Consider the following 17,002-nt stretch of genomic DNA (forward strand, 5'->3'; position numbering starts at 1 on the left):
CCAGTTGTAATAAAGTTAATTGTAAAATGATGTCTACCTTGTAACAATGCAGAGACATCATGTATCATCTGAAGTGCTGATTAGCTAGCTGGTAAACAGAAGCATTAGACATGTGTAATATTGAAGCAATAACCCTGGCCAGTGCCAGTTCTTTTGGGAGATGAGGGTAATTTGTCCTGAGACTAATCGCAGGTGCATAGCAACCCTGAGTCACACACATAGGATACCTATGCAGGGGATGGAGCCTTTAAAACTGCTTAGCCTAACAGATTAATAATAATAAAAAAATCCTTCACATCATTTAGAATGCAACCAGCATAAACTTCTTTGTATTCTGTGTGTTATGTGATCAATAAACTTGACCTACTCATGAATACCAGTCAGGGGATATGATGTCAGCAGACACATTAGTCATGGGTTGTTTAACTTAGTATGATATGCTTATTTTAAACTGTCTTGTTTTAGATTCTAATGGTCTTTTACCTTATTGTAATACCAGGTAGTTAGAACATTCAAAGAGATCAGAATGCTTAAAAAAATCAGTATGTGCTGTTGCCGCCGAACATGGGTTAATACCACAGTTAATTAACCAAACCAAGAAACAACATCGGAGTCAAAGCAAATAAGTAGTTTTGGGTAAAAATACAAAAACAAATATTTGAATAATAAAAAAAAAATAGAGAGACTCTCAGGACTCAAAGGGAGGGACCTTAGATGGAATGCCCAACAGTGGGGAGAGGGAACTTGTAGAGTTCCCCTCCGGTAGAAAGTCAGGGCATTAAGTGGAGGGATGGGGCTGCCATCCCACAGTCAAAAACTCTGGCCCAGAATTGTCCCTGTCTAAAAGAACCGCAGGAACAAAAATGGAGAGGAGCCTGAGGGAAAGGAGGACCAGCGACTGGCCTAACGGGATCCATCTCAAGGGGAGGACTGACACTATTACTGATGCACTTACAAGCAGGAGCCTAGCATGGCTGCCCTCTGAGAGACCCAACAAGCAGCTGAAAGAGTCAGATGCAGATACTTAAACCCAACCAATGGACAGAAGCCTGGGATCCCTGTGGTTGAATCAGGAAAAGGCTGGAAGAAGCTGAGGAGGAGGGTGACTCCATAGGAAGACCAGCAGTCTCAACTGACCTGGACCCCCGCGATCTCTCAGACACTGAGCCACTAACCAGGCAGCATACACCAGCTGATATGAGGTCCCCAACACATATACAGCAGAGGACTGCCTGGTCTGGCCTCAGTGGGAGAAGACTCGCCAAAATCTCTACAGGCTTGAGACCCCAGGGAGTGGGGAGGTCTGGTGGGGATAAGGGAGACATCCTCTTGGAGTCAGGAGGGAGGAAAAATGGGATGAGGAACTGTGGGAGGGTGGACTGGGAGCGGGGCAATGACTGGACTGTAAAAAAAAGAAGTATTTTTTTTTTTAAAAGAAAGTTAACACATATTGTCAGGGTTGTGGCCATATCCTGAGGCTGACATGTTGTTCTGTTACCATAAAGAGGTGTCAAGGCAGCTGGCTGAATTTCCTGAATGCTCTGTCTGTCTTTGAGCAATGTCTCCTTCACCATCCTTGCTCCCATCCAGCTCCAAAGCCTCTGTTCCCCTTGGTGGGTCTCTGCTGAGGCTGAAGAGTTCCCTTGTTAAGAGGGCCTGCTCCCATTACCTCTGCTTTTCTAGTTCATCTCCCGGGGACCCACAGCTCCACCTGGATGCTTTTTCAATTGCCTTAACAGAATGTTCCTCCTTTTTTGGCTACAGATAGACCGGTTCAACCTTGGGCAATTTCCACTGTTACTACTTGCTTGTTTCTGCTTCCAAACAAATCGTTTTTAGAGCATTTTTTTGATTCACAGTAAAGCTGAGCAGAAATTATGTCGTCTCTGTGTACTCTTTGCCCCACACATGTACAACTTTCTCTGTACCAACATCCTGAAGTACAAGAGTGCCACCGCTCCAGCGACAAGTCACTGGTGACCATCTGAAGTCTGCGGATCATGGGTCATTTCTTTTCTTTTTTAAAGACTTAGTTTTACTTTTTTTTTTTTTAACCTTTTTTTTGTGTGTGTGTGAATGGGTAGTCTGTCTACATGTGTGTCTGTATACCATGTGCATGTTGGATCTCCTGAGATCTGAGTTACAGATGGTTGTAAGCTGCCATGTGGTTGCTGGGAATTGAACCCAGGTCTTCTGGAAGAACAACCAGTGCTCTTACCCCTGAGCCATCTTTCCAGCCCCTAGGGATCATTTCTTGATGGCTTAGATCCTGTGGGTTTGGAACACTGTACCATGACACATATCTGCTCTTAGGGCATCAGAAGGGGCAGAGTTGCTGCTCTGATTGGTCTTTGGCTTCACATCCCAACACACAATTATAATTTGCCTGCAGCCAAGCCTAGACTGACTACTGAGCTTCAGACCCCAGGCTGACAGTGTGAGGTGAGTTTACAGTTTTCACTATTTCTCTCTGGTTGCCAGATGTGTCTGTGCTTCCTCTTACCAGTCCTCTTCTCTTTTTTTTTTTAACTGAATTTTTTTTTTTAATTATTTATGTGTATGAGTATGCTGTAGCTATCTTCAGACGCACCACAAGAGGGCATTAGATCCTATTGTGAGCCACCATGTGGTTGCTGGGATTTGAACTCAGGACCTCTGGAAGAGCAGTCAGTGCTTTTAACCACTGAGCCATCTCTCCAGTCCTATTCCTCTTCTCTTAAGGAAGAACCATCTGAGTTGGCTTTTCATGATAGTTTGGGGGTCTGTAACTCCTCCTCCCTTACAGTCAATCTGGAAACTTATTCCTTGACCAGTGTTTCTAAAACAGTTTCTGTTGTTTCATCACCTTGTCCTAAAATCAAACTCTGGGGCCTCTGAAGTCAAATCTTAGCAGGTTAGGTGTCCGTGAGGGACTCTGAGCAGAGTCGAGGCAGGTTCCATCGGCTTTGACAACCTGCCTCTCTGTTTTGAAGCTCTGCTCTCTCTGCTCTGCCTTTCCCTGCCCAGAATGTTGTGCTTTCTGCCCATCCAATGAGAGTTCACCAAATCCTATCATGAACTGACGGTCACTCCTCTTGGAGTCTGACCACTGTCAGGAACTATTGGCACAGCCCTTGCTTCTGACCCTTTCCCACCATTACAGAGAACTTGTCTGTACTATACTTGGTGGATAATTAATTACCTTCCAAGTTTACAGGACTAGAGTTACTTCATGTGTGCAGCTTGGCCACTGGTACGTTTCAGCGGGAACCATACCGCTGACCTCTTTGGTTTTCCCCAGCCTACAGTAATCCTTGAATTGTACTGAATTTCTTCTGAGCTTGGGGAAGAGTGGTGCCTTCTGAGAGGGCGAAGCATCATAAGCCAATGAGCCGGAGAATGTCTCCATGGCAACTCGAAGTTCTCCACATCATTATCCGCTCTACACTCTAGTATCTAAGTTTGGTCATTTTGTGTGTGTGTCCTGCTTTGCAGACCTCACCACTAAAAGACTGTCATTTTAAATGCATTTTGTTCCCATGGAGGAAAAAAATAACTGTCTCAGTCATAAGCTTAGATTTCACAGATCTTCTAAGTTACGCTTAGAGATGGCAGGCGCTGATAGCCCCTAATGTGTGTTCTTCAATCAATGCTGTTTTTATCTGTAGCATGTGAATGCATCTTTCAAACCTGATGTGGAGGCTGAGTCATGGACACACAGCAGTGCCTAACACATTTAATTTTCTGACTGAATCCTGGCAGCTACAACAGTAAGCTGCCACGCTAAAGGAAAACCCGGTGCTGTCTATGGACCATTTACAAACACGCTCGTTAGAATCCGCTTTGCATATAATGGAGGGCTCACTATACTAAGCAAGGAAAATTGCCTGAAGATTGGCCCGTTTTTCTCCTCTCAGGTGATTTCTGCCGCTATGCTCCTAAACCAGGCCATTATAAAGCCATTGGGACCAGAGGGATGTCACTCAGACTGTCCAGCGTGGCTGTGGATTCACGCTAATCTGAAGGCACTCTTTCCACAGCACTATACAAGTCAGTAGGAAAAATGAAATTGTCCTTACCCCGTCAGAGGTACAGAATCTAATATATCAAAGGTTCTAAAATAAACCTAATGGGCTCAGTGCAGAATACATTTTTCATCCAATCTGTCTTTAGGTGGGAAAATCAGGAAGAATCTTTATATTTCTATAATAATACCCTGTGTATTATATTTTATAGTGTCTTATGATGGTCATGGACACCAGTAAGTGTGCAATTAAACATCGCAAAAGGAAGAGTATCCAGCTCTCCGCAGAAACCAGGACTGGCTGATGGCGGAGTCTGAGCTCAGCCATGCTCACCTTGGCTCTACTAGGTCAGTGTAACAAAAGCGATCAGTGTACTTGATCCAAACAGGACACGCTCCCTTTCCTTTTCTTCCATCAGCATCATCTACAAACACACGCGGTGGCCCTGAGCGGCAGCAGCGTGGTGCAGAGGATCTGACCTATCTGAGCACAGGAGCTTTAGAGAGGACGTGGGTTTTTGTTCTCCTTCCTGGCTGAAGGAACAGAGAGATGAATGGCCTCCCACAGAGAGGCTGGCAAAGCTGCTTTCGGTAATTCCTACCTCTCTGAAAGGCCATCCTTCCACAGGACGCGCCTGTTCTGTGCAAACTGGCAGGGATGAGAGCTGTGTTTGAACAAAAACAGGCTCCCAGGTGTGGCGAAATCAGGCTGGCTGACTTGGAGAAACCAAAATCCACATCAGACAGAGGAGCAAGACTGGTATCAGACAGATGCCTCCCTCCTACGGCACCCCAGCGCCATCCGGCATGCCCTAGCCGTGTCCTTGGCTTTCGGGTGCTTGTTCCAGAAGGAGCCGGACCGACCATGCAAGAGGCTAAATGTTTCTTTTTCACACACGAGCTGTTTTGTAGTGCTAGCTTTGCAGAACTGGGTAACAAACTCAGTGTCACGCACGCATGCACGCATGCATGCCTACTCCCCTCCAGTAGTCCCATTGGTGGGGGTGTTTGCAGCCTGGGGCTCTCAGGTGCTGCTGCTGTCTGCACGCGTGTGGATGCAGCCAGACACGAGGTTACACAGCATGGGTCCTATGCAGCCTCGTTCCTTGATACTCACTGGAATCCTAAGGAGTCTGGAACCTGGCTTCTCCGAGGGGGAGCACCCTATGCCACGTTCCTTACAGCACACAGGGTGCATTTCTCAGGTTGTGCTGGCTAAGGCGGGCAAGGTTTTAATCATTTAAGCAATAAAAAAATCATTCTTTTATTGAAATGGAAAAACCACCTGTCTCGTTGCTGCTCCTCTCTGCGTTGGAGGTGTCAATGGTTGGGTTTAGCCAAGCCTAAGGGTTTCGGTAAGAGGGAGGTGCCCTTTTCCCCACTCGACGTTTCCATTTTTCCATCCGTCAGAATAAAGTAGGGACCCAACCTGGGACAGGGGATGCACAACGGAAACAATTCCCTAAGACCAAAAAGGTGGGGCCACCTTTTTTTTTAGTGAGGGGGAAAGGTCCCCAGAGTGCCCTGCCTATGACAATAGGGCCTATGTATGCAGAAATTCTGCTTAGTTTCCTTTGACTAAGTCATACTGCAGGAGATTCGACCTCTCAAATACGCGAATCTTCCCTTCCTCTATAAAGCTAAAATCCTTTTAGCTAGAAGACTGTGCCATGTGATTACCTTACACATGTTAAGCCCTGGTCCTTTCCTGACATTCACATTTTCCATGCTCATGGCCTTCAGTACTGTGTGTCCCAGGGAGTCCTCATTCAGCGCAGGCAGGGATAGGTAGCTCTGCTCCTGTTATTGGCATCATGGGGACAGATGGGACATTTGGTAGATGGGCTGGGTGCTCTGGTCGTGACTACCTTCCATGGAAATACAGGCAGGGGACAGCACATCCTTCAGCGACCAGCAGGCAGTGCTGGCCTCCAGCCCCGCTGGCTTCCAACACAGCAATATGGCTGGCAGGAGCTGGGCTTCCTTCCTAGCCAAGCCTTTCACCACCATCCCATCTCTCAATTCTCAGCCAAAGCTCCCTGTCACTAATTACGACACCAACTAATATACAGCTCACAGGTTTGCACTAATAAGACTGGCATCTAAGCTGTGTGTTGAACCAAGCACTGCGGCTCCTCGATATAAATCCTCAGATTCTGTCTTTTCAAAGAAAAGTCTGCTTGCCACCTTCCTCCTGAGGCTGTGGAGTAAGTAGAACTGTCCCTGCTTTTCAGGCTTTTGCGGAATGCCAGGGGAGGAGGGGCTGTCAGACTGCTGCTAGTCTGCTCCCGCCCACCCACAGCTTACCAAGAGCAAGCTGACCTTGATTCAGGTTCTAAAATAAGAGCTTTCCCCTTCAGTTCATCTGCATCCTCAAAGCACTAACTGCTGCTTAATTGGTGAGAAACAGAGGAAGTGAGATGTGGAAGACCATGAATCTAAACGTTCTTTCCTGCAAGTTCATAAAAAAACGAAAGATAGAAAGATCCAGGCCCTCCCCGGGAAAGGTATTTATAATTCTGCAATAGCTGTATCTGTTCAGCACACATTCTTGACAGCCTGGCGGATTCAGTTGTTGTCTGAATTGTATGTTTATTCAACCATTAACCAGTATTTATAATACAAAAGGATGAATTTCCTTTTTTTTTTTTTAAAGCTATGTGAACTGCAGCTTGGGTTGATGTACATGGGAGTCTTCCCGTTCTCTGTGGAGAAAGGGAGAGGGATGGGGGAGATCAGGTGAGAGCCAGGACCCAGAGGAGAGGAGGGAGGGGAAGCTGTGATTGGGTTGCAAAGTAAATAACTAAGTCAGCGAGTGAAAACAAACTAACTCAACCAGAGCCCGGCATCTGTTACTTTTTGGATCGTTCTAGTGGTTTCCCATCAGCTTCTCAATGGCTCTGGCCCTAACGATCTGGCCCCTTCCTTCCTTCTCCCGGCAGCCTCTCTGTTCATCTCAGGGCCCATTGATGACCCCCAGTGAAGATAAGCCAAAGAAAGTGGCAGGGGCTGAGGACTTCTTGGCCAGGAAGCTGCCAGGGCAGATGTCAGGTAAAAGAAGAGGAAAAGGAACTGAGGGGCAAGGAAAAGAGGAGGAAAAATCCAATGGGAAAGGGAAGGAAGGAAGAAAGGAAGGAAGGGCTTATTTGCATCGCCTGCCTAGGGATGACACCACCCACAGTGGGCTGGGCTCTTGCACTGACTGACACTCAAGAGAATGTCTCATAAACACACCCACAGGCCATTTCTCATGGACACAGTTGCTTGACTGAGGTTTCCTCTTTCCAAGTGTGTCAAGTTGAAGCTAATTATGACAGAAGGGAAGGAAAACAAGGGGATGGGAGAGAGCTCACTTGAAGGAGGAAGAAGAGGAAAAGAAGCCAATGGGAACTAAGACAAGGGACTAAGAGGGAAGAGAAGGGGCGGGAAGAGGGGCAGGTGTGGCCATAGCAGTCACTGTAGTTGGTGGCTGCAGTGGCCCCATTCATGGGCTTCTCTCCTGACTCTGGAGAAGAACAGAATGAACTCATCATTATATCCTGGCTATTGATTGTACCCAGCACATAGTAGGTGCTTTGTATGTAGCAGATAGATGTGTAAGACATTTTGCATGCCAGGTAACTTTGGTCTCTTGAGGCACAGCTATTTTCATGGTTTAAAGGGAGAGACAATGTTGGTTCTTTGCTTTTTGGGATTTTAGAAGCTCCCCACAGCGTTCTTAGACCAGCGGCTGTTTCTGTTGTGTGTTGATTTTACTAACAGATTTCAAATCATTTGGGGCAAGTGGACACTCCTCTCCACACAGGGGGTGTGGAAGAGTGCTTTTCCATTTCATTCTACTATATCCCTAACAGAACAAACAGTCCCAGCACAAGCAAAGGCAGAGCCTCTTCAGTGGAACAGACAAGGACATAATGAGAACCATTTCCCCCCCATAAAAAGCCCAAGAACCCTCAGATATGGGCTGCTTTGACTCAAGCCTCTGTTTCGCACACTGGCAAAGTCATTAAACATATTTTCTCATAAACGCTTGTTCTTTTCTTCTTATCTTTACTATACTTCCCATATCATATACTGGAAATATTTGGTGTTGTGGGCACCTCAGTGCCTATAACACTTCTGTTACCAGCTATGACTCCAAACCACAATCACCTTAATTATCACTCTAATTGTGTCTGTTTTGAAAAACGACTAAAGTTCACAGGGACAGTTTCCACACGAAGTCTGAAAGAGACCGCAGCTGACTGTCTGGCTGCTGTCTGTCCCGAGGGCCCATGAGCACCTACTGTTGTGCTCGTGCTGGGCAAAGGGGAGGGGAACAAGTGGGGGGAGGGTTGCACGCGTGGAGCTGGCCTGCAGCTGCAGTCACCAGAGGAGGAAGTGAGACCTTGCTCCCCACATTGTTACCTTAGCACGAGCTTTTTAAATGACACAGAGATGTACATCTGGCTTCCAAACCCTGAACTCTGTGCCCTGGTTAATGTACAAAGTCTAATTAACACGTAAAAGGTTACGACTCGGTATAGGCCCAGCAGAGAAGCAGGTAACGCATGTCTATACTCCGGTGAGGATGAGGGAGGGCTGTCCCAGAGTGCACAGGAGTGCCATCCCAGCAGGGAGCCCCAGGCTCCCCAGAAGCTTTTGCTTTTGTGGCATCTCCAAGGAGGGAAGCAGTCATCATTGGAATTATTGATCTTTCTGAAAAGGGGCCGGGACACCTTGAGAGCACTTTATATTCTCACTTCCAGAGGGCTTATGGTTCATAGTCTGTCTCTGCAGTTGCACTGTGAGCCACCAGAGGGCAGGACTCTCCTGCCTGCTGTTTCTGGAGACCTCATTTATCCTGCCTCCCCTGCACATGCGTTGCATGTTTGTGTGTCAGCTAACAACTGAAAGCAGGATTCAGGCCGGACTCAGGAAACCCCACCTTCTGCCTCCTTTGACACCTGCTTTCTCCCTGGAAGACTAAAGTGTCTTCAGTCTCCAGAGCATGGCTGGCCAGTCTTCCTCTCTATCTTCCATTCCTTTCTCCTTGTGAGCTGATGCTGGCTATGAGAGATGCATTCAGGTTTAGTACAAGTGGACAGAGGATGTGGGGCTGGCTGTTCTATTTCAGGCCTGTTTACGCTGTTATAAAGAACCCACAAGCCGGGCGGTGGTGGCACATGCCTTTAATCCCAGCACTTGGGAGGCAGAGGCAGAGGCAGAGGCAGGTGGATTTCTGTGTTTGAGGCCAGCCTAGTCTACAGAGTGAGTTCCAGGACAGCCAGGGCTATACAGAGAAACCCTGTCTCAAAAAAACAAAAAAAAAAACCAAACAAAAAAAAAAAAAAAAAACCCACGTCTTGCCAGAAAACAGCCTTCGGGGGGTAAATCGATATTTTTCTCTGGCCATTCTAATTTACAAAACCAGACATGCTTCTATTGGTTTTATAAATCCAATATCCCTTAATCCATATCCTTAGAAATGAGACTCACTGGGGGCTGCACAGAGCTTAGCAGTTAAGAGTGTACCCTGGTCTTGCGGAGGGCTTGGGCTTGGTCCCAGAACCCCCACTGGGCGATCCGTGAAGACCCACACTCACAGACACATACCCAGACAGATACATACATAATTAGAGAAGAAATAAGGCCCAGCAGTTCAGTTTGCCTCAGTTTCCTGAGGACTTGCGTGCCAACCCCATTAGCCCTGGTAATCCTGTTTACCCAGGGGTGCCCACAAAGTTAGGATATCCTTTGAGAGGGACATTTAAACGACCATGTCATGCGAGGGCAGTCACATCATAAATGAGAGGCAATGATCTTTTTCTACATTCTTCTTCCTCACCATATTAAGAACTTACATGTCATCGAAGATCAATTTCTGTCTCTTGCAGTCCCTGTGGCCATTGGGACCCGGAGACCATGGCTCAGTCTGGGGCCGTGACTTGCTATGGAGGATGCCATTTTCAGAACTGTTGTGAGAGGCCTTCTAAAGAACAAACGAGACAGAGCCCACTGAGACACGGCTACTTGGCCAAGGGAGCCACTAGATACCTTTTTACCCACAGAATATTGCTGCTCTATACTGGACATGATGGTGATTCTGAACGCAGGCTATGTATTCTTTATCCAAAATGCTGGGGACCACAAGTGATATTTTTTGGGGAAGTCTAAGTATGAAACTCATCTGTTTTTCTCCCCACGCATGTGGTAATTATATACACATTAAAGCAATTGTATGCTGTATGTTTTAAAACAGTTTTGTGAATCTATCCTAGGAGGAGATTAGGCGTGGAATGACCCATTTGCAGAATTATGTTGGCACTCAGCAAGTTTCAGATCTTGGAACCCTTTGGATTAGGGATGCCTGTGCATATCTAGGTATCAAGCTGAGGGATTCTGTTCCCACAGCAATATAAAAAAGGATGTCTTGTGCTCTTTTCATGGGTGGGAGAACTTAGTCTGGGTGGGTTAGGCAACTTACTCAAGTTCAAATAGGAACTATGGGTGGAGGTCCTGGGCTTGTATTTTTCTCAATTTGGATACATACCAGAATCATATGGAATCCTGCTAAGACAGAGCTGGCTTAGCTTCTGCTTCAGTAGATCTAGGGAAGGGTTTAAGGATTCTCTCTCTCTCTCTCTCTCTCTCTCTCCCCCCTCCCCCGCCCCCAGAAAAGGTTTTGGCATGTAAATCAGGTCAGTCAGGTCGATTTTGAACTGCCTCAGCCTGCTGAATGCTAAGATTACAGATGTGTGCTGCTGCCACACGCCCTGTGTGTGAGAATCTGTATTTCTAAGCTAGAGGTAGAGTGCTGGGCTCCCAATTTCACTGAGTTTATTTAGAAAAGAAGGGCCTTGACAAACCGTGAGGTCTCCAGTGTGCGCCTGCAGCTGGCTCTCCGCCTTAGGCTCTTTATTGGAAGACACTGAAGTCAACAACCCGTTGCCATGAGGTCGGCTGGAAGAAGTCAAGTCCTCGCTGGAGTACTTGTGCTTGCATGCACCGGAGAGCGGCGAAGTGGGTGACCGGAGCATCTTTTCATTTTTGTTTATTGGTATTGCCAAGCTGAAAAGAGAAACAGCAACAGAGCATCCCCGTCTGCACAGGAAAGAAAGGCCGTGCTTCTTGGACGGCCCAACCTCTCATTAACATCTGCTGGCAGGAAGAAGTTTCTTGGGAATTATTTTGGCGAAGTGACTTTATGGCATCAGGACCACAGTAAACAATAAACAAATCTCATGTTTGGTGTCTTTACTTTATCAGGACATGCAGTAATCCTGAGTTCCTGCCAATGAAGGCCTAAGGAGAGTAACATGTTCACGTTCTCAATTCTTCATCGAGGTGTCTACAAATACTGAATAAACAAGCTTCTCCTCATGAGCCTGAGTAGCTTGGAAAAGCCAAGCAACAATCAACAGCAGTAAACTGAGCTCTTAGTGTCTTAGACAGCACCCACCAGCCAGTGACTGGGTCTGTAGGATACAGTCATAGAACATCAGGGTGACTCCAAGGCCTGAAGCTACCTTCTAACTATTGAGTCTTGGAATTCACCAGGCATTGATCAGAATAAACACAGAAAAAAAGGAACTGGTACTTGAAACTACAATGTCTGATCTCTTTTACCTTAAAGACTATTGTCTATTCTTAAACAGAATTTCTCCAAATCAACCAGTAGAGAAGACAGATTCACTTACACTAAAGTCTTACAGTGTCTATGACGATGCTTATTTCTGGGAATTTATGTGTTTTGCATTAGGAAGAAGAATTGTTTGTGAAGGATATGTTATACTCAATCACTGCTAACCAAAGATGCCTATAGAGTCACCTAATACAATTTACACAACTGCAACAAAACAGTAAAAGCAATGAAGGTTTAGTTGTGACTCCCGGGGTTATGATGGGTTAATTGTATGTGTTGGTTATCAGAGCAAACAAGCCATTAAGTCACTTCAAAAGCAATTTCCTTAGCTGGTAGTCACAGCAGGAATCTTAAGTACTGGCCTCTAAATTAAACAGTAAAGTTCTTTAACATCATGCAAATAGATACACGTGGAGACACAATTTCTGGTTCTAAAAGTACTCAGTCTATAGACAACTGTTCTGGGTGAGTCTTAAGTTGTGTCCGCTGAAGGGAAGGATGCTGATATTAGGGATGGAGGTGGGGAAGCCTGAAAGCAATCATCTCTTAAAGACCCTGCTTCTAAGCATCTATTATTTTACATTCTTTATGTGTCATGAAGAACAAATTATAACATTAAGCATCATTATGGGTATATCTGATTCTCTTCTTTGTTGCAAGTTTATATAGAGGACCAAAGAAGCGTCCTCTGGAGAGCTAGCTACGTGATCAGCTCTGTACTCTCCTATGGTGGTAGACCTTGGCAGTAGAATTGTGAGAAGCACAATCCCAGAGCTTCAGAGACCACCTTTCCCAGTGAGATACTATCCGTGTGCTCACATTGTATCGCTAGGTGTTCTCACTCACACTGTGTCGCTACTTAGTGTCAGCAAAGCAATCAGATACCAGAGGCTCTGCCCGACAGTGTGAGGGCAAGAGATTTTAATTCAAGGTCCATGACTTCCGGTGGCCGAAAGGTCCCACCGTCATCGTCACTCTCAAACATCTCAGCTCTCTTAGGAGCATCTCCTTTAGTCCCAAGAAAGGGCAAGGATCAGAAGAACGGTTGAGCTGGGTCACTTTAGGGATACCTGCACTTGTGCCTCAGCAGAAACCACCGTGCTTTCTTGCCATGCTACAGTTGTTAGGCACCTTGAAATATCATCGGAGCTCATCGCTATGCAGCGGTTATAACTGTCACTAGATAGGAAGGTTATTTAATGCACTGACAAATGCACATAAAACATACTGTGCATTAAAGAGAAATATTTCTGGGAGCAAAGTCCCTCCATTCCCATTTCTCTCGTCCTTGGGAATGCACAGAGGACTGTGGGGGCAGTGAGTATTTGCTCCCTCTTGGGGCATGGCTTCAGCATCTTCAAGGTGATCCCCGTGGCACTGTGGGCCTGTGGGCCTCTGCTCTCCAATTTCATCTTTGACTCTCAGTGCTGCTCTACATCTTCCCCAACCTTTCAGTTTTACATTTTTATGTGCTGTGCAGAACCATTAATCTCCCCTTTAATGTCCTCTATGTATAGTCAGGGAGAGCGAGAGGCGTCTCAGCAGAGGAGCAGCAGGTCTGGGCCGAGGTGCTTCTAAATGGAAAAGCCTCTATGACTGAAGCGAAGCTACCTGCTTTAATGAATACCTGGGACCTTGCCTTGCTGGAAGACCATTTATCACAGGGGGAGGTGGTGGTGGTGGGGCTGTGCTGTTCCTCTAGAGGAATGGCTGGGTGGTGGTTTGACCTTGGAAGCACACATCCTTTTTTAAGTGCACTATTCGTCTACGCCTGAGAGCTTAGGTGCATCACCTACAGACTCTCCCCAAGCCCTTGGGGTTTTATGTTCTTACTATTAAAATACTAGCTTGTAACATTTGGTTACCACATTAGGGGGAGTACAGAGCTCAGAGCCGTGCTTCCCGGTTGCTGGTCTCTGGTTACATGCCATACACCTACCATAGCTGTCAAAAGAAGGGCCAGAGGCTCCCATTAGAGCTAAGTATCAGTTCTGGTTAATCTGCGGGAAGCAAGCCTTTAGATTCGGATTAGAGCAATCAAAAGGCTCTTCAGTCTCCTCAACACAGCGCATGACTTTCAGACTCAGTGGCCTGCTTCAGCTGCCCCCCCACACACACACACACTCCCTCCTCCCTCCTCCCAGGGAACAGGCTTACTTGTTGATGTTTGTGTTGCAGTGGCTGCTGGACAAGGCGTTATTAGTGGAGGCGGCGAGGCGTGAAGCACTCTCCTTCTTTCCCTGGGCCTTCTTTATCTCTCTGTAGTCATCTTCGTTGTCACACTGGGTGGTAATAAGCAGAAGCCAATCAGCTTTGGACTCTGAGGGGTGCCATGAGCTGCAGGACACCATTATGGAGCAAGGCCTCTTGGGAGGTGCCCCTGCCTGGCTCCTCTAGAGACCGAGGCAGAGACAAAGCCAGCCTCTGGGGTAGCTTCCCTTCGGTGGACCAGGAGGACATGTGTTGGGTTTATGTGTGGCTTAGTGAAGGGACAGATATCATGTTGTGATCAAAATATGGATGATGAAAGCAGCCTAGTGTTTAGCTTTGCAGACTAGATCAGGTCTGAATTAGCCTGTGGCGTCACGGTCCCTCCTCCCTTCCTGGTATCAGAATAAAGTATAGGAGGTGTGCTCTGCCCAGGCTTGTTGGAGTGACCGTGGGGAGAGACCCCAGCGCTGCCCCTTTCAAGTCATCAAGCCTTCCAGGAACAGCAAGCAGGGGCTGCTGCCTGGTGTGCTTTATTTCCGGCTCACAATTTCCAGCCCCAAACACTTCAAAGTTCATTTTGGTAAGATAGGACCTGTGCTGGGTTCTTGCTGCATTAATGTGTTTGACTCTATACTGTCAGGGTACAATAGAAATATACTCCCCAAAGGACTACTCCTGGGGAGACCAGAGCTTAACCCAGGGTGGCATCCCCAGGGCTATATGGGGGTATTTCCCAGGAAAAAGTGCAAGCATAAAAGACAGAGAGGACTGACTCTTCTTAGCCAGGACTGCATCAAGCAGCCTCTACCATGGAGGATATTTGAAGCTCATGTTGTTACAATGGCCCCATAAAGAGTCCAAAGCCAACGTTAAGTCCTTGGTTATCAGTTATGGAGTTTCAGTGGTGGTGGTGGTGGGGGGGGGGGCGGGACCCAGCTGTGTCAGTCTGTGCAGGGAGTCTGGTTAGTTGTTTGCCCTCTCCAGCCCTCCCATGGAGAGTGGGTGGCATGAGGGGTTGTGATGTTTTCTACTGAATAGGAAGCTAGTTCCCTGTTCATGGCACACAGGCAAGCTACACATTTGGTCCTGCAAGGTAAAAGGCACTTGCTGTCAAGTCTGATAACCTGAGTTCAATTCCTAGGACCCACACTGTGGAAATAAACCACTAACTCACAAATTTGTCTTCTGACCCTGACACACACACACACACACACACACACACACACACACACACACATTGAGCATATAAAACATTGAAAAAAAAACCCTTCACATATGTATTAAGAACAACAGAAGAAGCAACACTTGTGTGGTTCTTCTTTCCCACGGTTCAAGTTCTACTTCATAGGGTTAAACTATTTAATGTTACTATGTGAAGAAAGACATTTCCGGTATCATAAATTCTCTTGTTCATAATAAAGATGACTATAAACAGGAGAGACAATACCTTTGACATATACCCTTCCAAAATGAGGAATACCTTCATCTTGGCCAGGAGGATTGTCTAATAAACATTACTTCCAAGTCACCGTATTTAATCAGTCTCCCCTTTCCCCTGCACTCTGCCTGGGTCTGCATCCTCAATAAATCTTGCCGGAATGATCATTCCTCCAGGCCAGGGGCGGTGCTTAAGAATCCACATCTATAAGGTGTGATGGTGCTTCCTTATTGCGTGTGTATAACAACTACTTACGCAGTTATTGGAGGGCACACAACTGCAGACACCCACAGTCCAGACCAGCAGTTTATTATCTGGGATCTACCCCTCACCCTGCAGTGCAAAGAGAGACACAGAGAGATGGCTCCTCCCAACTCCAGACCTACCTTGCGTTTCCTCTTGGATTTTGGCAAAGTCTTTTCGGCAGGTGGGTCTAATGCATGGCTGGCTGGGGCACTGTCAGTGTCCTTGGCTGCAGGAGCACTCAAGACCCCAGGCTCCTGGGACAGGTGTTCTGGGATCCTGGACAGGAGGGTCAGGTCAATTTTGACCCAGAGAGACCTGACCTCATCGTTGTCCTTTAGTGGAGAAAGCAGTTCATTCCTGCCAAAGGGGACCAGCGTGTAGAACTGTTCCTCTAACTCCTTGGCAATGTCACTGGTGGTCCTGGCGTTGATGGAGCCCACAGAAGCCCGGGAGGTGCTGCTGCTGCTGCTGCTGCTGCTGCTGCTGCTGTTGGCTGCCTCCTTCAGCCGCTGCTCACTCCCAGTGGTGGTCGGAGCCTTGGACAGGATGTACTCCTCTTGCTCTGACTCCAGGTCTGAGTCCGAGGAGGAAGAGGAAGACGAAGATTCTGTTTCAATAAACTCCTTGGATTTAGGGACGATTCTGCTCAGGCCCCGCGTGCGCCGCTTCTCACAGGTCACGGAGGAGCGCAGCTCCTTGCGGTGGCCTGTCCTGCTGTTACCACACGGCCTGGTTTTGGGGGGCTCTAGGGGTCCCACCACGCTTGCCCCCAGCGTGTCGGGGGCCACTGGCTCCTCTGGCCGGTGGCAGTTGGCACTGTCCCCGGCTGAGGTCCTCTCGGTGCGCCGGGTGGGCTTCTTGCCTGCTGACCTGCGGGCAGGCGCGGGCGTGCTCTCCGTGGGCGCGCTGGGCACTGTGGGCGGCAGGGCAGCTGCGGTCACAGCCACCGCAGCGGGTGGGGACTTTTGCTTTACACTTTTGCTGCCAGGGGCCTTATTTGCGGTCCTTGGCCGCTGCTCCTCCTTGCAGGCAGTCTTGAGATCCTTGTCCCTCAGGCTGGCTTGGCAGATCTCCGGAAGTTTCCCGCAGTCTTGCCCTTCATCTTTCACTGGCGGTGTGTAGTATTGATTCCTTTCCGGGCCGTGGCTTTCATTTTGGATCAGAATTGGCGGCTTGTGAGGATTAACTTTGTTTAGCCATTTATCCAGCTGCCACTTGTTAGAGGAAGCAGGTTCAGCCTGAAAACAGAAAACCGGGGACAAACAACACAGCTTTTATAACAGGCTCACTTGAAAGGGGTCCTGGATGTTTTGATCTTGACATTCTCTGCTAAGCAAAAGAAAATTGAATGGGCTAGCAACAAACAAAATGGAAACGCAGGTATGTGGGGCAGCGCTCTGCTGGTACAGAGGGTGCCCAGCTGGCCCTGGCTTCTTTCTACCCACGAAGCAGTTTCCAGTCCACGTAATAAAACAACAGG

The 17,002-nt window shown here is 47.5% G+C and overlaps 1 protein-coding gene across 4 annotated transcripts in view; it reads right to left on the reverse strand.

The window, feature by feature from the left end:
- Aff3 (ALF transcription elongation factor 3) overlaps window positions 1-17,002 on the reverse strand; it is a 498,796-nt gene that overhangs the window by 17,273 nt on the left and 464,521 nt on the right. For all 4 annotated transcript variants that reach the window (XM_052193067.1, XM_052193068.1, XM_052193066.1 and 1 more), the window contains 4 exons: window positions 15,663-16,760; window positions 13,785-13,909; window positions 10,852-11,053; window positions 9,847-9,974 (listed from right to left, as the gene is read on the reverse strand). In XM_052193067.1, the coding sequence (XP_052049027.1) occupies window positions 9,847-9,974; window positions 10,852-11,053; window positions 13,785-13,909; window positions 15,663-16,760 (1,553 nt within the window). The remainder of the gene's footprint in view (window positions 1-9,846; window positions 9,975-10,851; window positions 11,054-13,784; window positions 13,910-15,662; window positions 16,761-17,002) is intronic.

This window comes from Apodemus sylvaticus, chromosome 9 (genome assembly GCF_947179515.1).
Source record: "Apodemus sylvaticus chromosome 9, mApoSyl1.1, whole genome shotgun sequence".
NCBI classification, from domain to species: Eukaryota; Metazoa; Chordata; class Mammalia; order Rodentia; family Muridae; genus Apodemus; species Apodemus sylvaticus.